The sequence below is a fragment of the Aedes aegypti genome, chromosome 3, assembly GCF_002204515.2.
Source record: "Aedes aegypti strain LVP_AGWG chromosome 3, AaegL5.0 Primary Assembly, whole genome shotgun sequence".
Taxonomy (NCBI): domain Eukaryota; kingdom Metazoa; phylum Arthropoda; class Insecta; order Diptera; family Culicidae; genus Aedes; species Aedes aegypti.
The window spans coordinates 339,278,909-339,297,551 of record NC_035109.1 but is presented as its reverse complement, the minus strand read 5'-3'; the positions used below and the strand labels follow the sequence as shown (position 1 = coordinate 339,297,551).

General features: G+C 38.7%; 1 protein-coding gene across 1 annotated transcript; it reads left to right on the top strand.

Annotated features, from left to right (window-relative positions):
• The first annotated feature begins 278 nt into the window (after nt 1-278).
• Nucleotides 279-17,100, top strand: LOC5576906 (periodic tryptophan protein 1 homolog). The gene is made up of 6 exons (XM_001662955.2): nt 279-498; nt 558-774; nt 839-1,003; nt 15,863-16,145; nt 16,211-16,815; nt 16,882-17,100. The coding sequence occupies exons 1-6, from the start codon at nt 403-405 to the stop codon at nt 17,001-17,003; spliced, it is 1,488 nt and encodes a 495-aa protein (XP_001663005.2). The 5' UTR covers nt 279-402; the 3' UTR covers nt 17,004-17,100.
• Nucleotides 17,101-18,643: the final 1,543 nt, after the last annotated feature.

Here is an 18,643-nt window from a genome sequence, read left to right as displayed (position 1 = left end):
TCTGAACGTTTCCTTGACCAAATGTAAAGTTCAACTAATAGGTTATCGTTGATAATAAAGATCAAATCACAAATTACAAATTGTGAATTACAATGATTCTTGACCGTTTCGCAAATAGAATGGAACCACTGTGCGCTCCTGTCCGAAACGCTTTGAAACGCAATCCATCCGACGAGCTGAACGAGCTGAACGCTTCGCATCTAACGGTTCCCTTTGTAAACCATGAATGAAAACAAACGGTAAACAACGTGAAACACAACTTTGACGTTTCCTACAACTTCATTCAAAATTCCATTCGCCGCTCGGCGCAAGCAAGGAAAACACGTGCGTTTGCTGTTTGGTGCTGTTTTGCGACGTTGTTTGTAAAGTTAAGCGTAAAGTTCCGGATTTGTTCAGTTCGCCATGGAATCCGACCAGGAGGATGAGGTCCCCAACGTTAACTTCGTGCCGAGTTTGCTGTTTGTGAAGCGCGGTGTCGCCAAACCCAATCCCGACAAGGTGAGTGCGCGGTTTTGTTAATGAATTGGTTGGTAACAAGTTACGAATAAAATTGGCAGGTCACTTTAACTCCCGGGGAGTTGGCGCGGATTATCAACGATACGCGGGACGATTTGGAAGAGGATGGTGCCGAAGGTATGGATACTTCCGATGACGAGGAGAACGAGGAAAGTGCGGCCCGGTTGACGGATCGCGCCGAAACAGCTCAGGCTTCCGGCAGTGGTTCCCGAGTGGCGACAGGGGACGAGTTTGGCTTCGAGGGATACGAGCAAGAATGTAAGAGCAATATTAGGTATTAATATTTGATATTGATTAGCTGAGTTACAAATTTGCGTTCTAGCCGGAGAACCTGTGGTGCGATTGAGCTCGGTGGCAGTAGTAGATCCAGAGGAAAACATTCAGGATGAGGATGATTCAGATGCAGAAGATGAAGTCATCAAACCGACGGACAATCTCATTCTGGTTGGTCACGTTCAGAACGATAGTGCTTCAATGGAAGTTTACAGTAAGTTCTAAAATCATATTCAAGGTTTTCATATTTGCACATTCTTCCAACTCTGTAGAAGAGTCCAAAAATTTAGTTATCGTAAGATTCATTTGTTGACCTATATCAAATTTTCAAATTTTGAAGTCGTTGAAATATTTCATGAAAGGTTAAACCCTAGTGGCTGAAATTGAAATGACATTGGAAATCCATACCTACTCACGTAAACCTCTAGTAAAAAAGAAGTTGTTTCCTCCGTAATATTCGACATTAGCAATGGCATCAAGCGATTCGCAGCTGGTACAGTCCTAGACCGCTATATGTTCTTTGCTTTTATTTGACATTTGTTCCAATGTTTCAACGTTGGATATTCTATGTAACACATTAGTACTATACCAGTGAGGAAGCTTCAGAATCATTTTCAAAATTTTATTTTGAATTCCCTGCAGAGCTTTCTTCCTGGTATTACAACAGCTAGTCCATATTGGTACAGCATACAACATGGTTGGCCTGAAAATTTGTTTGAACATCAAAAGTCTTAAGCTTGTACTTAAGGCAAAGTTTTGATTTTCTATCAATAAGGGGATAGATACATTTTACATATTTATTATATTTGGCTTGAATGCCCTCAATGTGATTTTTGAAAGTTAAATTCTTATCTAGCATGAGCCCTAGATACTTAACGTCACCAATTTATTGAAACCCCTCTCATCGTGACAACATGTCTACTTGAAGGTTTCAAATAAAGAGCTTTTGGTTTATGTGGGAATATTATTAGTTGAGTTTTGGAAGCATTAGGAGAAATCTTCCATTTTTGCAAGTATGAAAAAAATATCCAAACTTTTTGACGTTGGATAACGTCCTTCGGCAACATATGGGGGTACAATTTCAAAAAACAAAAAATTGAGCATGTAACGAAAAATGGTCAGGTTTTGACCGCTAATTACTCAGCCATTTGTCGATAGATTTTCAATATTTATACATCAATCGATCGGAAATTTATCTACGCGTCGATTCAAATGGATGACACTATTTATTATTGGCAACAAACTATTGAAAAATCGTAAAATGTTGACCCCTTTCTTATCTAACCAATCACGTTCAAGCACATTTTTGGGTTCCGCTTCCCACTATAAAAGCGCACCGGTCCTGCTTCTTCCCTCAGTCTTCTTTTTGCGGTCGGACTATGAACACGGTCGGGCGAGTCATTTTCGCTTTGCGTTTGCTCCCGCCGTCACAGTTCAATTTGTGTCTTCGGAAGAAGAAGACGCAAGGTTGTTTTGCGGCGGAGATGACGATGGCTTGAGCGAATAACGTCCAAGCCGTCGTCATCGCCGCCGCAAATTTATCCGCGCTTGCAGATTTCGACTTTGAATTCAGCATCGGTGTTCAAGAAGCAAGCCCGCTAGGAACGAAATACCACAGGCCCTCTGAGTTGCTGATCAGAGGAGCTGCTTCTAATCGAGCGTCGGACTTGTGAAATCGCTCAAGATTTTAAGAGTGAGCATCGTTTGCAGATTTCGACTTATGCCCGGTAAACAACAACCCGTTGCTCTTGTGCGCCATCCACGTCACATCATTTAGATGGTTCGTCGTATAAGCAAATCGACGCTTTTTAGGGCCATCAAAGGTGTTGAAAAGAGATGAAAGAATAATATTTTCGACCTTATTACATCTTTCTTCATTTCTCAATCAATCTCACAGTTTCATACAAAATTTAATTTGTCATGAATAATTGATGGCACGACAATTTGATACTGTATTCGCGGACGCTGCTGCAGTGCCGTCATAACATTTCACAACGATTGTAAAATAGAGTGGCATTTTCAACAGCTTCTTAGACTTGTCATATTTTATGAGAACATATGTAACAAAATTGCGACATATTTAGAATGCTTCTGAAAAGAAATTTTTATTGAACAATTATCATCATTTTGGCACCCATGGATCAGAAATTTTCATTCATACAAAAGAAAACTATTCATTATCAATAGCTAACCATTGCATATTGGAAATCTTTCTACGAATCGACTCCAATAATTAAAACTATTGTTTTTCATGAAAAAACTATTGAAAAATCGATAAATATCAAGGCATGTCTTATTTTCCATAGAAAAGCACATTTTTCTTGTGTATTCCTAGCACAGACATCATTGCTCGATATCTTAGCCACTTTCGTCATGCAAAGGGAAACGCCCCTTTCGGTTTTCTTCTTACTCCTCTTTATTCTATCGTGTTCAGTTGAAGCCAACCAAAATTCAATGATCCCCGCACACATCAGTCAATCATTGACCAGCAATTGGAGAAGAACTCCTATTCGTGATCAAACGTCAACATCCCACCGCAAAATCGCTAGTGTTTGGAGGGGATTTTAACCTCCAAATTGCCAAATAACCTCCAAATCATCACCTCCAAGTTAGTTCTAATAACCTCCGTTATATGAAATGTGGTGGCGCGTCGATCGTCGCAAGTTTATCGTTAAACAGTCAATCGGAATAAATTTTACACATTCGTCGCTGCCGCTGCTTCTGCTCTTTTTTATTCCCAACCCAAGCTAAATGCTGCAGGTTCCGTGAAATCGCTCATCATGGCCATGGGCATCCAGCTGCACCAACAAATTCGTGGAGAACTCGTCTAGAAACCTTGAAAATTGCCGTCGGAGGAGTGAGCAAACCAACGAAAACAACGAAGTACAAAATTACCGACTGCATTTCGATTTAATCGTCTTCGGTAATCTTTTGGTGTATTTCTGTCTAACAATGGATTGACAACCCAGTTTGATCGACGGTGACCAACCGTCCTTTTCAGGACGACCATTTCATTTTGAAAGAGTTGTGAGAATTTTCCACCGTGAAGAGCGACATTACTGGTGATTGGATGTGATTGATTCAGATTTTGGTCAGTAATTTGCATGCAATCATTTATCACGGCTAAATAATGCTTCTCGAGAATCACAGTGTCAAGAAATAAAATTCCCATTGTGCGCGCGCGGTCAGGTAAATCGCAAACGGCACTTGAATTAAGAATCCATCACGGTTTGCCTCGCAATTAGTGATGATTGAATGATGCCGTTGTCGTCGTCGCATGCTAGAGCGATCAGTATCAACTTGGCGAACAAAGAGCCAAAACTTATCAGCAACAGCTTTGTTGACGTTTTGATTTGGTAAGAAATTGTCGAATCGAAATACACACACAGAGAAGACTGCAAAAATGCTACCGCCGCCCGACCCTAGTGACGAGAACCTAGATACAACTTTGTTTGCCATTTATCTCCGTTGAAAGCTTATCATTCGAAATTACAATTGATAACTAAATATTATTTATTCAATTGTGGCCCTGTAAAGGGTTGTTGTTTGAAATTGTGCTTCAATGCAATTTAAGCGCCTTCGCCACGGATACGACGAGCCAGCTGGATGTACTTCGGCATGATGGTGACACGCTTGGCGTGGATCGCGTACAGGTTGGTATCCTCAAACAAACCGACCAGTTAGGCCACGCTCGCTTCCTACAGGGCCATGACGGTCGCGCTCTGGAATCGCAGATCGGTCTTAAGGTGACACGGGAGACCGTGTTATTTTCCCTATCTTTTGTCTCACTCTAACAATTATCATCATAACTTTGCAGAAGCAAATCTCTAGTTTAGGTGAACCGATTAAACTGAAAATTTAATGGGTTGTGCACTACATATATATAATGCTAGTGATACATTTTTCGCATCGATATATTGAGTGTCACTTGAGATAATTTTTTCAAATGGAGAGGGTGATTAAAACACCGTCCCGTGACCTTAATCTAGAAGTCCTGATCGATTTCACCGCCAGCAACAACGATTGCTGTGGCGCACAAGATTCGAAAACTCTGCACCTGTTATGATGTGGAGCTTGGCTTGTCAGATGATTATGGTAATATTTGCGCTGCCGAGATCACTATAATGAATTGTCGGCCACTACTGGTTTGCCTCTACATTTCTCCGGATACCACAATGAAGCAGAAGAAGTTCTTTATGGCGCGGAACTTCTTCGAGTATCAAAAGGAGACCATGCCAATCATCGTGACAGGTAACTTCAACATCGATTTGAGCAAAGAGGAGTACACAGAGTTAGAGGACTTCATGGACAAGAGCCTCAACCTCAAACTGGCTTCGGAATCCACTAAAGCAACCAATCTTAGAGGATCATGAATGGACCTAACGTTCAACCGGTATATTTGTTAGGAGAGCAAAAGTTACCGCTCATGCTTCATCTTCCATCGACCGGTTCTATCGGTGTTGAAGTGTTAACCGAACCAACCAAACAATAACACTCAATGTCCTTAATAGATCAGAATTGACATGCAACAAATAGTTTGAAAATTGATTAGATTTTTTGTCAGTACCTAGAAATCTTTCATAAGTTCGTGACGGTCCTAAATCAGGAAATAGAAGAAGCTAACGTTATCCAACGTCAACTTGGCGGTCGTATCTCGGAAACAACCTCTTACTTTTTCTTTTTTGCAATCAACTACAGATGACACGCTGACTTCGTCCTTTGGCGGGGAGTCTTGTGTCATCCGCAAACAAGGAATTTTGACATCCCTGAGTGTTAGAGCAGTAACCCTTGAACTGCCAAGCAAGCCATGATTCTTATACTAATAATGACAACTAGAAAATATATTCATTCTTTGTTCAACCTCCAAACTAAGCAGTTGTTCTTGCTACACAACATATTTTGGCGACGAGAATTTTTACGAAGTCACGCACAGTTACGGCAGCGAAATGAGTCCTGAGTTCGAGGCAAATCTCTTGCGGATTCTGGAGAACCAAGGACGAATCCTTCAAGAACTTTCCGCTTCAAGAGCCGCAGCAAGTCAACAAGTTGGAAGTGGTGACGGTAATCTACAGCCCAACCAGCAGCATCCGGAGGATCCACGCCGACAAAACCAGACTGATCGAGTCTTTGTAAAGCAGTATCAGTGAATTCCATTACGACGCTGAAGCGGGAGTTACGTTTGAAGTCTGGTTCGCAAAATACGAGGATCTGTTTGAAGAAAACGCCCGGAAATTGGATGGACCGGCCAAGGTCAGACTCTTGCTCCGGAACATCAGCACTGTAGCGCACAAGAAATATGTGAACTACATCTTACCGAAGAAACCGAAAGACGTTTCATTCGAAGCCACAATCAACACCTTGAAGTCAATTTTCGGTCGGAACACATCATTGTTCAACTTGCGGTACCAGTGTCTACAGCAGCAGAAGAGTCCGTCGGATGATTTCTACACGTACGCTGGCATCGTGAACGAGAAGTGTGAAGAATTCAAACTACCGGAAATAACGACTGACCAGTTCAAATGTCTACTCTTCGTTTGCGGTCTGTATTCAAGCAAAGACGCGGATATCCGAACTTCCCTGCTGTCCAAGATCGAGAACGCTAATCCAGCGACGCCGATGACACTACATTCGTTGGCCGAGGATTGTCAGCGGCTCCTGAATCTCAAAAAGGATACGGCAATGATCGAGAAGTCAGGTAACAAATCTATAGTTTGCGCCATCAAGCAACCAACGAAAGTCAAGACAACTGGTCAATATCAGCAGCAGCAGCAGTTCTCCGATGTCCCGAACACAAAATTGCTGGCGTTACGGAGAAATGCACTACTCCAAAAACTGCAACTTCATTCAACATCAGTGCAAGTCATGCAAGAAAGTCGGACATAAAGAGGGATACTGTGCCTGCTTCCAGGCGAAACCGAAGAAGAAGAATCAAGGTTCAAAGAATCAATCAGCAAAAGCCCACGGAATTTATTCCATAAATCGGGTCAGTATTGCAGCTAATCGGAAATTCACTACGGTCGAACTCAACGGAAGCCCAGTCAGAATGCAGCTGGATAGTGCAGCGGACATCAGCGTAATTTCCCATGAAGTCTACCAGCAATTGGGCTGCCCGACCGGAAAACAACCGTCTATCAACGTGGTGAATGCTTCCGGTGACGATATGGGTCTCATTCTGGAGTTAACATGCTCAATCACATTGAATGGCATGTCCAAGCAGGGAAGATGCTTCGTATCGAAGGCAGACGATCTCAATCTATTTGGAGCTGAGTGGATCGAACTTTTTGGACTATGGGATGTACCGTTCAACGCAGTGTACAACCAAGTATCCATGAAGCTTCATCCAAACGCTGTTGGTCTGATCGATAGTTTGATAGTTTTTATTACAATCAGATTTCTTTTTTGTATTCTGATTCAGTGATCCTATTCAACTACGGTTAGCATTCATTGAAATCATTTATACTCCAGGAACATATAATTTCTACCTGGTGAGAAGATTACAAACTGAGGATGGGTCAGGAGCACAATCAGACCCTTGAATGTGCAATGTGGGTTAGTATATGGGAAATGCCATTGACGGTTTGTAATCTTCTACGAGGTTTTTGAGACCCAACAGGGCGCGTGCACCGGGTTGCGGATAGGAGCAAAGGGCGATCCACCTCAATAATAAGACAAAATGCCGTTCTTTGACTAGGTGATGTTATGTGATCTCCTATGGTGTTGTGATACTATAAAGTATTTCACTCCGGCAATTCTGGCCTTGACAGTAATTTTTCACTTAATAAATAGAATTAAATAATCATGCCTGATAAACATAAAGCAGTTTCACTGCAGTAATAAATCTAATCCATCAATTATCTAAATTTGGCAAGGTTTTGAAGAAAATCAATGAGTGAAATAACTACTTATTAAATAAGGAAGCGGGCCATTTGGCATAAAGCCATTTGGCATAAGGTCATTTGGCATAACGCCATTTGGCATAAAGGACATTTGGCATAATTTCAATATATTTTCTGTACATACTTAAATTGAAGATTTTAGCATTTTATTACTGTTTTATTTTAGTAACAGCTGAATCTATGTTATAATAATTTATGTATTCTCTGTAGATACAAGGCACACAAAATATAAACAATAAAATAACATGAAAACCATAAGAAATACAACGATGGCAAAGTTGTAGAAAATGATAAGTATTAAAACTTTGTAGAACATAGTAGGCCAAAAAATCTAAAAAATAAAACACTCAAGAGCGACGATAGCTGAAAGGCTTCTATGCCAAAGTTACCATTTTTGCATTCGTATATCGCATGGCAGGTACGATGATACTCTATGCCCAGGGAAGTCAAGGAAATTTCCATTACGAAAAGATCCTGAACCGACCGGGTTTCGGGATTCAGCATGGCTTTGCTTTGTAGCCGCGGACTCTAACCACTCGGATAAGGAAGGCCCCAGAGAGAAGGAGAATTGTCACGTGATTTTGATCTAGCGTGCGATGTCGCATCACTGCTGTTGGTTGCCAAATCAAAGTGATATTAATAGCTCGCAACTGATATTAATAGTTTATGTAAATCAGCCATACGCTGTTATGATCAATATTGAGCAACTCTGATCATTTGCTACAACTTTGCTGAACATACCAACTCACGATTCGTTAAAATAAAGAAGTTGGCCTCTACTTCACTCTTGTGATCATCATAAAATCAAATTACAACTCTTCTGATGTGTAGGTTTCATAAGTTTGGCCCAATAACTGATAAACTAATTATTTGTTGATTTTTTATGATGGGGCCGGATGTAATTTTTTGTCACTCTATAAGCTTGAGCTTGAGCTTGAGCTTGAGCTTGATTGGCCGCCCGTGGATGCACTCCAGTATCGCCAGATCAGCTGCACTTACACAAGGAACCAACCGAATGACTGCTTGGGACTAACAGGCATCCTCAGTGTATAAGTGCTGGTGATCTTCTATTTTTAGGCAACAATGGCACCTGCCACGTCAGAATGCAGACCAATGAAGGGAAGGGGGAGGAATTGATGATGCATTGAACTGACTCCCACGTAGACCGTATATTCCACTGCATCCACGTCAGTTCATGCGGGAGTGTATGGATTGGGGGAAAGGCATGGCCAAGGCTGGTAGCGAGTCACTTTTTAGTGACTTGGTCACTTTTTTGAGGCCAGTCACTTAAAAGTCTCTTTTTTGAAGCCATTTCAACTAAAGTCACTTTTTTTTGTCAAAAAGTCACTTTTTTCAACTATTTTGAGCTAATTTTCGGGAGAAAATTTTGAATCGGCCTTCTTAATTTAGGCTAAGTTTTAAGTTAGCAGGGTGTCTACTACTTGAAAAATCCTGGAAAACCTGAAATTATCAGGGAATTTTATTCAACCTGGAAAAAACCTGAAATTATTATAGGATTTCGGCTATACGCAGGGAAAATACTTCGAACCAGTAATTATTATGGCAGAATGTGTCCTTTGTGTCCTAACACAAAATTTCTTCAATCAAAAAAAAATTCGGCTGCGCCGCTGTTATAATTTGACTATTCAGTCAATTCATTTAAAGTTATTTTTAATATTCCGAATAAAACTTGTTTGAATAAGGAAGTAGGACTTAGAGTTGTTAAAATGGGAAATGCAAGTACGATTTCCAGTTGTAGTTGGGCATCTTTCATTATCATATGAAATAAATAATATTTGTAGGAAAAGATAAAAGCTTCCAACAGGTACGAAAAAAGGTATATTTTCAGGTGAGCAGATCTTTTTTAAAGGCTTGGATACTATTTAAATGCATATTTCTAAAAAGTGTTTTTTTTTTAGTTAAGGTCTCTAAAGACATAATCAATATGGTATCTAAAGTCACTTTTTTGCCTTAATCCTCTCATTCCCATGGTAACTTCAGACTTACTATAGTTCTCCAACTCGATATCGAGATATGAAATATCGAGTAAGGGAGAGTTAACTGTAGATTATGATTCTATACTTATCAGATTAATCTAAAAGTCAACTAATGTTTTGAATAGTAAAACTATTGGTAAGTAATCAGTTTACTATTGTGAAACATCCAACAAATTTTTGAACTGATTTTGCAAAAAATTGACCCTTTGAAATATTGTTTTTTGAATTACTTTTTATAAAAACGCTTTTTCATAAAGAAACTGTCGATTAAAGTCGTCGGAAATAGATGGTTAATCTGCATGCAATGAATTCTGGTGCAACATTCTAGAGGCTCCAGACAAACCTTCAGATACTATTACGTAACTATTTATCCAGAGATTCCATCTGGAATGCTTTCATGAACTTCGAATGCCAACAGCAATTTTCCAATAGAAGCTTAGAGGAATTTCTTCTTAATTTGGTACTAAAATTTTTTAGAACATTCCTACGCTACTACCTCCAGTAATTTGCACAGAGATTACTCTGAAGAAAAAATCTCATTATTTCCTCCAGATTACTGATTCTTTTACAGATTTCTTCAATTGCTACTTCTAGAATTATTCCCGCAGGCTCTACAGAAGGTTTTCCCAAAGGTTTAGTACAGAGTTTTCGAAAAAAAATCGACATTTTTACAAGAAACCCTACAATAATTACGCCTTTTTCATTTAATCTAGGCCTTTTTATAAGGATTCTCTCAAAAATTCATTCATAATTACTCTCCGGAATTTCTCAAAACTTACTTAAGGTGTTATTGGAATAAATCTTTTCCAAGAATTGCTCGATGAATTGCATCTGGGGTTCCTCATTAGATTCCTCTAGAAATTTCTCCAAAATATTATTACTGCGGCTCAAACACTTCACTGATATTTTTTCAAATACAGTTTCCAAACCTTCATAGATTCTTTAAAATTTCATTCAAGCTCTAGTGTAGAAGCTAATACTACAGCAATTATTATAGTTATTGCTCCGACCATTGATGGATAAATATGTTTTTTTAATATCATAGCGATTTATCAAGAAATATATTCATCAAAAATTCGAGAGATCTTTCAGTGATCCTCGTAGGTGTTCATCATTATAACTCACACAAGTTTCATCAGAAATAACACTAGGTTTTTTTTTAGAAATTCCTTGCGGATTTTTCAAAATTTTTCACAAAAAAATATGAAATTTTTTCTTGATATTTCCCTGAAAACAAGTGGATTACAAAAGGGTTAGTTATCGCATTTTCTCTAACAAAATATGTTATTATTTTGGCGGGTTGTAGTTAAAATAACAAAAATTTGAACACAATTTCTTCCACACTATATAAAAACTTGATTTGTTATATTTCATTACTGAATTATAACAAATTTTTTTTATTTTCTTTCCTATCATTTTTTATAACAAATTGTGGATTAATTCAGTTTTAAATTAAAATAGCTTTTGTTATTATAACTGATTTTGTTTTAATTGTGTTACAATTTCCTCCATCAACTCAAAGTGCTTCTAACAAAAAATAAAAAAAAATATTTGTAACAAATCTTGATATAATTTTGTTGTTATCCATTGGTCGGGAATCGAGGATGAGTAACTGGAAAAATTCTTTGAAGATTTCCTTGGCTTTTTTTTATTTGGAGCAGGTCCAAGGGAAATCAATGAAAGAATCAATTGATAAATTTCCGGGGAACTTGAGACTTCCTTGAAAAATGTCTGAAACGATCTTTGGAGCAGTTCTTAATGGAATCATCGAATCAATTTCTTCACCATGATAAAGAACCAACCAATATAATGATCTTTTGAGCTGAAACCATGGCTCGCATTAAGAAAATTGTAGAAAACCATCCGTGATAACGGTAGGAGAGTATTTTAATGAAACAACGTGGTCTTTCTTAAAAAAAAAACGGATTGAATTCATGAAGGTAAATAAACGATTCTTAGAAGAATTACATAAAAAGTTCGTAAAAATTACAAAACAAACTCCTGAAGAGGTCTTCGGAGTAATAAGAAATTTACGGCAAAACGAAAAGTTACTTGTCGTTATTTCACGAGGAAGTCTTAGAATGTGAATACCTTCCATTATACTTACTGATGGAAAATTTCTTCCTTATTCGGCGTTAAAGGACGCGGTTTAAGCAGTATTTCAATCAAATTCGATCTTCTGTCATCATTTTTTATTTGAAATATTGATGAGTGCATAAAAATGTTGACCTTATTAGGTAGAAGAGCTGGAATTTAAATGGAAACGTGAAATGACAAAATTTCAATTTTACAAATGTTTCAAATTCTTATTAAAATTTACAATATAAAATACTTTGGTAATATAACAGACACAAAATTTTTAAAAGATTGAAAATCTATTAAAAAAGGATTATTTACGTAAATATAAACTACCCTGTTTGAAAAAATTCTAGGCGATATCTTGTAATTTTCGAAGCACAATAAAAATGTCCAAATATGGTACTCAACTAGACCTACTACCAGCAGAAGATCATATGGAATTTTCCCAATCATAATTGATATTGATCGTAAAACAGTATACTAGAATTGAAATAAAATTGATTACGGCTTGCTTTTCAAGTCACTTTTAGTCACTTTTTTAAGAATCTAAAGTCACTTTTTAGTCACTTATTTCTCAAATTTGGTCACTAAAACAACTTTTTTCGGTACCAATTCTTGCTACCAGCCCTGGGCATGGCAGAGAGGTTTGCTTTTGTGGTTAGCAGACTGCCTATGTATCAGGCGTAAGAAAGGCGTGCGCGTGGAAGTAGGAAGCGTTAGGGAAACGGTTTCTTGTCCGTCTCTGGTTCTAGCGTTTGCTATGAACGAATAGTTTGACTGTGATATAATTAGAATGGAAGATAGAAGCAAGTGAGAGATATACAACTATAAAGTACGAGGAAAGGGACGGGCCTGGGATTGAACCCATGACCTTCTGCATATGAAGCAGAAGCGGTAGCCATCAGACCACCAACCCCGTCATTGTAATTTTTGTCACTCTATAAGAGCTCTAAAAGAATAATAAAATCGACCCGTTAATTCAGGACGAAGTTGTGAACTCCTAACATCGCGCCAAGACTCTGAGGTGACGGTTAATTCGCCTCTGGATTACCAAAGATGTGTTTTATTGATTTCATCAGATTTTTTCCTTCTTTTGCACATTGGCTATTCTTTCGAGTTATACTGGTTTCATTACTATTGACAATAGTTCAGCTTATATTTTAATTGGGAATTTTACCTTCTTTAAATCATCGGAAGTTCTTTGTAGTTGTACTGATAAAACTATTATATGCATTACACGCCTTAATTTTCATAAGAGATTTTTCCTTCTTTTGATCATAGGCTGTTCTTTCAAGAGTGAAGTATTTCTCATAGTTATTCATATTAAAGCTTATAATAAGGGTTTCAGGAGTAAAACAACTTTTCGGGGATTCTATAAATATTTTAGAAAAATTTAGACATTTTTCTGGAAGTTGGATTTGTAAAATCAAATGTCATCACATGATCACTCCTATCCGCCCCTGACGAATCTTTTCCAATTTTTTTACAAATAATCATAAAAGGCACCGTGGGGTTGATTACTCCAGATTCTCTTACGTCTTATTCAAATAATTTTTTTTGTACCTCAACTTGGGTGAGATTTCATTCTTCTCCAAGTTTAAGATTGCAACATGTGAACTGAACTTTGTACCGTTGCTTGCGTATAGCAATAAACGGCTCGGGAAATACTTAAATCAAAGAAACCAAGAGCCCATTCACATATTTCATAACGCTAGAGGGGGTGGGTGGGTGTCCCAAAGATGTTACGGTCCATACAAAAATTGAATAATATTCATACAAAAAGCGTTACAAGGAGGTGGGTGGGAGTCCACAAAGGCCAATTTCAGCGTTATGAAATAAATGAATGAGCCCCAAGACTTGTTATTGCTAGAACCTTGACATATATTACATAGTACGATTCGAGAACCAAAGAACCCGAATCCAAAACCTTTTAAGTTACGTCAAAAGCTAACTACAAACATCTGTAGGTGGCTATCACCGCTAGCAGAGAAGTGAATAACTGCTTACATTTAGGATGTTTTTCTTTCAGCACGAAGTGTTTCATGAACTACTACTAAAAAGCTAATCATGTGTATATCTATGATGGTGTAACCTTCTTTATGAGTAAGCTGAATAAGTTCTTTGAAATTCATTATAAATCCATGCTAACAATAGTTTACTTTTGTTTTCAATTTCGGCCGAACGGCATTCGACCAAAAGGCGTTCGGGCAAATAACTCTTTCGGCCAAACGGCATTCGGTCAAATGACCCGGAACCTAAAATTCTGAACATATTATCAGAAGCAACTATGGCTCTAAAATCAATAAATCGAGACGAAAACCGCATGTCCGCCCAAATTAGCTTCCTGGACCAGTGTGCACTGGTTGATCGGGTTCGTTGAAAAAAACGAAATGTTATTTAAAAGATAATTGTAACAGCAATGTTGCTGCATTTTTTTCTTCTGTTTTTCAAAGTCATGACCTTGTTTTCAATTTTTAATTTGAAATTACGAAATATTGCGTCACTGATTGACACCCTAGTTCATCTTCTGTTATCCTGTTTAGTCATGATATTTATCTAGAGATTTACCCTTCTTTTAAACCTAAGGTATTCTTTCTAGGGTTATTGCTATAGCGATTCGACGTGTTATTTTTTATGTAGGAATTTGCCCTTCTTTTCAACATGACTTATTCTCTTGCGTAATATTACAACAGTGCTATGTGAAAAAAAAAAGAGTTTTTGCATTATTATACCAAATAACTCTTACTTTTCAGATAATTTGATATTATACCAAATGTCCGATATGCCAAATGACCTTTACTTCACATATGGTTTGATATTATGTCAATTGATTCCTACTTTACACATGGCTTGATATTATGCCAAATGTCCGTTATGCCAAATGACCCTTTATTTTCACATTGTTCAAAATTATGCCAAATGACCGTTATGCCAAATGGCTGTTATGCCAAATGTCCTTTATGCCAAATGGCGTTATGCCAAATGACCTTATGCCAAATGGCTTTATGCCAAATGACCCAGACCCATTAAATAAGTAACATCAGCTAAGTCCATATATACACATGTTAGGCATAGGGTCATGGCGAGCGTTTGACATGTATGGTAAAAGTTGATTCTTTTCTAATGGGGTATTACAAGATCACGCGGGCAATTTCGAGACAAATTATTTTTATACATTGGTATTATTAACCGAAAGGCTCAGCTATGCTGTAAAACCATTCCTTAGAAAATACTCATCAGTACCGTCATGTAACAAACGTAACGCAAGAGTGGGTGTGGTTGGGTTCTGCGTTACATTCATTGTTCGCGTTTGACAATGGGGACATTAAGGTCAAGATGAACCGAAGCCGGGCTTCAGTTCTATGGTTGCACAGATCTGGAGAATCGCACAGCTACTCAAACTGTAGACTTGGTAGGTTGGTTACTCGCTGGTGAGTAGTCCATCAGGGTTGCGACGTGAGTCGTTGTCTGGTTCTTTAGACACAAATCATTTCTGGTGTTCAACAATAGTTATACAGGTAGTTTACTTGATTTTTCGGCATTTGGAAGACATTGAGGATTCTAATTTCTGTAACGACAAATTACAATTAGGATAAAGAATACAATTTTTCAAACAATTTTAAAAATACAAAAAAAAATCAAAAGTCATAGAAAACTTTTCTTATATGCGTGTTATGAGTCAAGGTTTAAGCCAAAAATAAAATCATTTTGATTTCCGAGCTACGAAAAAAAAAACACAAAATTCTAAAATATACCCCGTCGAAAGGCGGGGTTGGGTATTAGAGGGTTAAATAAGTTATACAGTTATAGGGGCTTTCCTTAGCTGAGAGGTTAGTATTCGCTACAAAGCGAAGCCATGCTGAAGGTATCTGGGTTTCGATTCGGTCGGTCCAGGATCTTTTCGTAATGGAAGTTTTCAGTTAACAACTGTGAAAGCGCTCATAAGAACACTAAGCTGAGAAGCAGGCTCTGTCCCAGTGAGACGTTAATGTCAAGAAGAAGAAGAAGATATTCCATATTGGATATTTGGAAAAGAGTGCACTCAATCTTATTTACATATAGTTACCCTAGAATCGGTACAATAACGGTATACTCTTTCAGTTTACAACGAGGAAGAAGTAAGTCTGTACGTCCACCACGACTTTCTGCTGCCCAGCCCACCGTTGTGCATCGAGTGGCTGAGTTTTGACCCGGGCAGTGACAAGCCGGGCAATTTGTGCGCCATTGGCTGTATGGATCCGGTAATAACGTTGTGGGATTTGGACATTCAAGATTCGCTGGAGCCGGTTTGCAAATTCGGATCCAAAGGCAGTCGGAAGAAGAACAAACCCAAGGTGGGCCACTCGGATGCGGTGCTGGATCTGTCGTGGAATCGTAATTTGGAGTATGTCGTCTAATCTTGATCCCCCAATTTCGCATATACTAATCTACTTAACATGTTTTTTGCAGACACATTCTGGCCAGCGGTTCGGTAGATCAAACGGTGATCCTGTGGGACATGGAAGACGGAACCCCGCACACCACCATCCGAGATTTCGGTGAGAAAGTACAGACGCTAGCATTCCATCCGACGAAAGCGGAGGCCCTGTTGGCGGGAAGTTGCGATGGCATGGTGAAGGTCTTCGATTGTCGAGCCACTAGCAACGACAGCGCCAGTTACAAATCGTGGAGTTTGGGTGGAGAGGTGGAACGGGTTTGCTGGAGTCATCACAATGAGTACCACTTCATTGCTAGCACCAACGAGGGACGGATTCACTACGTGGACATTCGCAACGAGCATCCACTGTGGTCCAAGGAGATCCACGAGAAGGAAATCACCGGTCTGGTGTTGAGCTCGAAGGTGAAGGGAATGCTGGCGACGGCGTCATCCGACGGGACGCTGAAGGTTTGGGACTACGATGATCAGGATGCGCGATTGACGTACAAGAAGAATCCAAAGATTGGCGTTATTCAGTGTTTGGACGAGTGTCCGGAGAATCCCTTCGTGCTGGCCTTGGGAGGCGATTTGAAGACGAAGAACTTCACCGTCGTGAATCTGCTGGATAACGATATTGGTAAGGATGGTTATATTCTCAGAAAAAAATCAGATAAATTAAAACATGTATCCTTTTTACTTTTAGTTACGAACGTGTTCAAGTCACGATTTGATCCTAGTTATGTGCAACCGGCGACCGAAGGAGGACTTCAGGCTGCAGGGGAAGATGCCTCTATGAGTGGCGATGACGATGAGGAGGATGTGTAGTGAAGTGGTAGATTTACGTTACTTAATGTTAAAGTGGTAATGTAAGTTACTACCACGCATTTTTTGAAATACATGTATAACGCTTATAATAATCAAATGTTTGATGAATTATTTTATTTATATTCGGGAATTGAAGGCTATTGCCCGCGTCAATAGAGTAAACGTTGGATTATTCTCTTTCTTGGCATTACGTCCTCACTAGAACAGAACCGGCTTCTCAGCTTGATATCCTATGAGCACTTCCACAGTTATTAATTGGGGGCTTTTCACAAAAGTTGCCATTTCCGCATTGCTTTATCATGAGGCAGGTATGCTGATACTCTATGCCAAAGGAAGTCTAGGATTCCATCCTGGAACGAAGGGGAATCGAAATCAGACAAATCACACAGACGAAACACAGACCGATTGAATACTGTTTGCTTTCTTTGTGTAAAATTGATTGTCTTAAACGAACTTTTGCCATACCGGTAGGGCAAGATTTCGAATCTACTGTGTGGCAAAAATTGGCTGGCTAAAACACAAAATATGGATACTTTTATGACAGGCATACTTTTTACCAGCCGTAAACTTATGTTTACTGAAACATACATTCTAAATTTTCATCAAAAAATTGCGCAAAACAGGGTTAATTATAATATACCCAAAAATAGCAGTTTTCCACAAAACTTAGTGAGAATGTAACATTTTTCTCACGATCAGGCAAATTCAGCTAAATTTGAAGACAATATGTGGATTTTAGGCAATTTGCACTTTTTTCCATTAGTTTATAGATGGGTCGAACTTTTGCCCCACTATGGGCCAAAAATTGTTTCCAAGCATTTATGTAAAAACCTAGATTGGCCTTTATAGGCCTAGAAATGCCCCTACATAAAATATTGCAACCAAAGTTTGACCAAAAATTACAATATTAACGTAAAAAACAACAACAAATAGCCATATATTTTCCAAATCTCAATCGATTTTTATGATATTTAGAGTAAAAATCTCTTACTTGAATAGCATTCGAACCACCATGATAAGTTATAAGTTTTGTTTTGAAATGAGTAAAAAATCTCTCTCGTTCCCGCTTTCATGTTTTCTCCTCCTTATTCGTGAACTTCTGTTGGCGTTGGTAGAATTCGTTCAACAGCTTCGATTTCAACGATTTCATAGAATATCCCCCATCCAGTCCTTCCATCACCGTGATACGATTCCGGCAACCTTGCCAATATAAAACTACCTTTCAACTCGTCCGCTTTTTCACAGCCAGCCAGCCAGCCAGCCGGCTCATACACTTCAAAAGTCCTACCGTACCTGCTGAAGTTTGCTGAAGTTTCACCGTAATCTCAACAACTGAAAAATTCGGTGAAATAAATTAACGGAGTACGGTAAATTTTTACAGTTTTCGGTAAAACTTCACCGACATCCATCGAATTTAGACGGAATTATGGTGTTTTATTTTAGCGAACTGTTCAGCTGTTGAGATTACGATGAAATTTACGGATTACGGTAAAATAATTAAAGTGTGTATGCCATTCACATAAGAGATTATTCAAATATGACGTCTATCGTTTTTCAGATTTTTTTTGGTACAGCGTTGCCGGAAGAGGGAGAGCTCACCGAAGCCCCTCTTGAGGACTGCTGGAGTTGTGTCAAAGCAG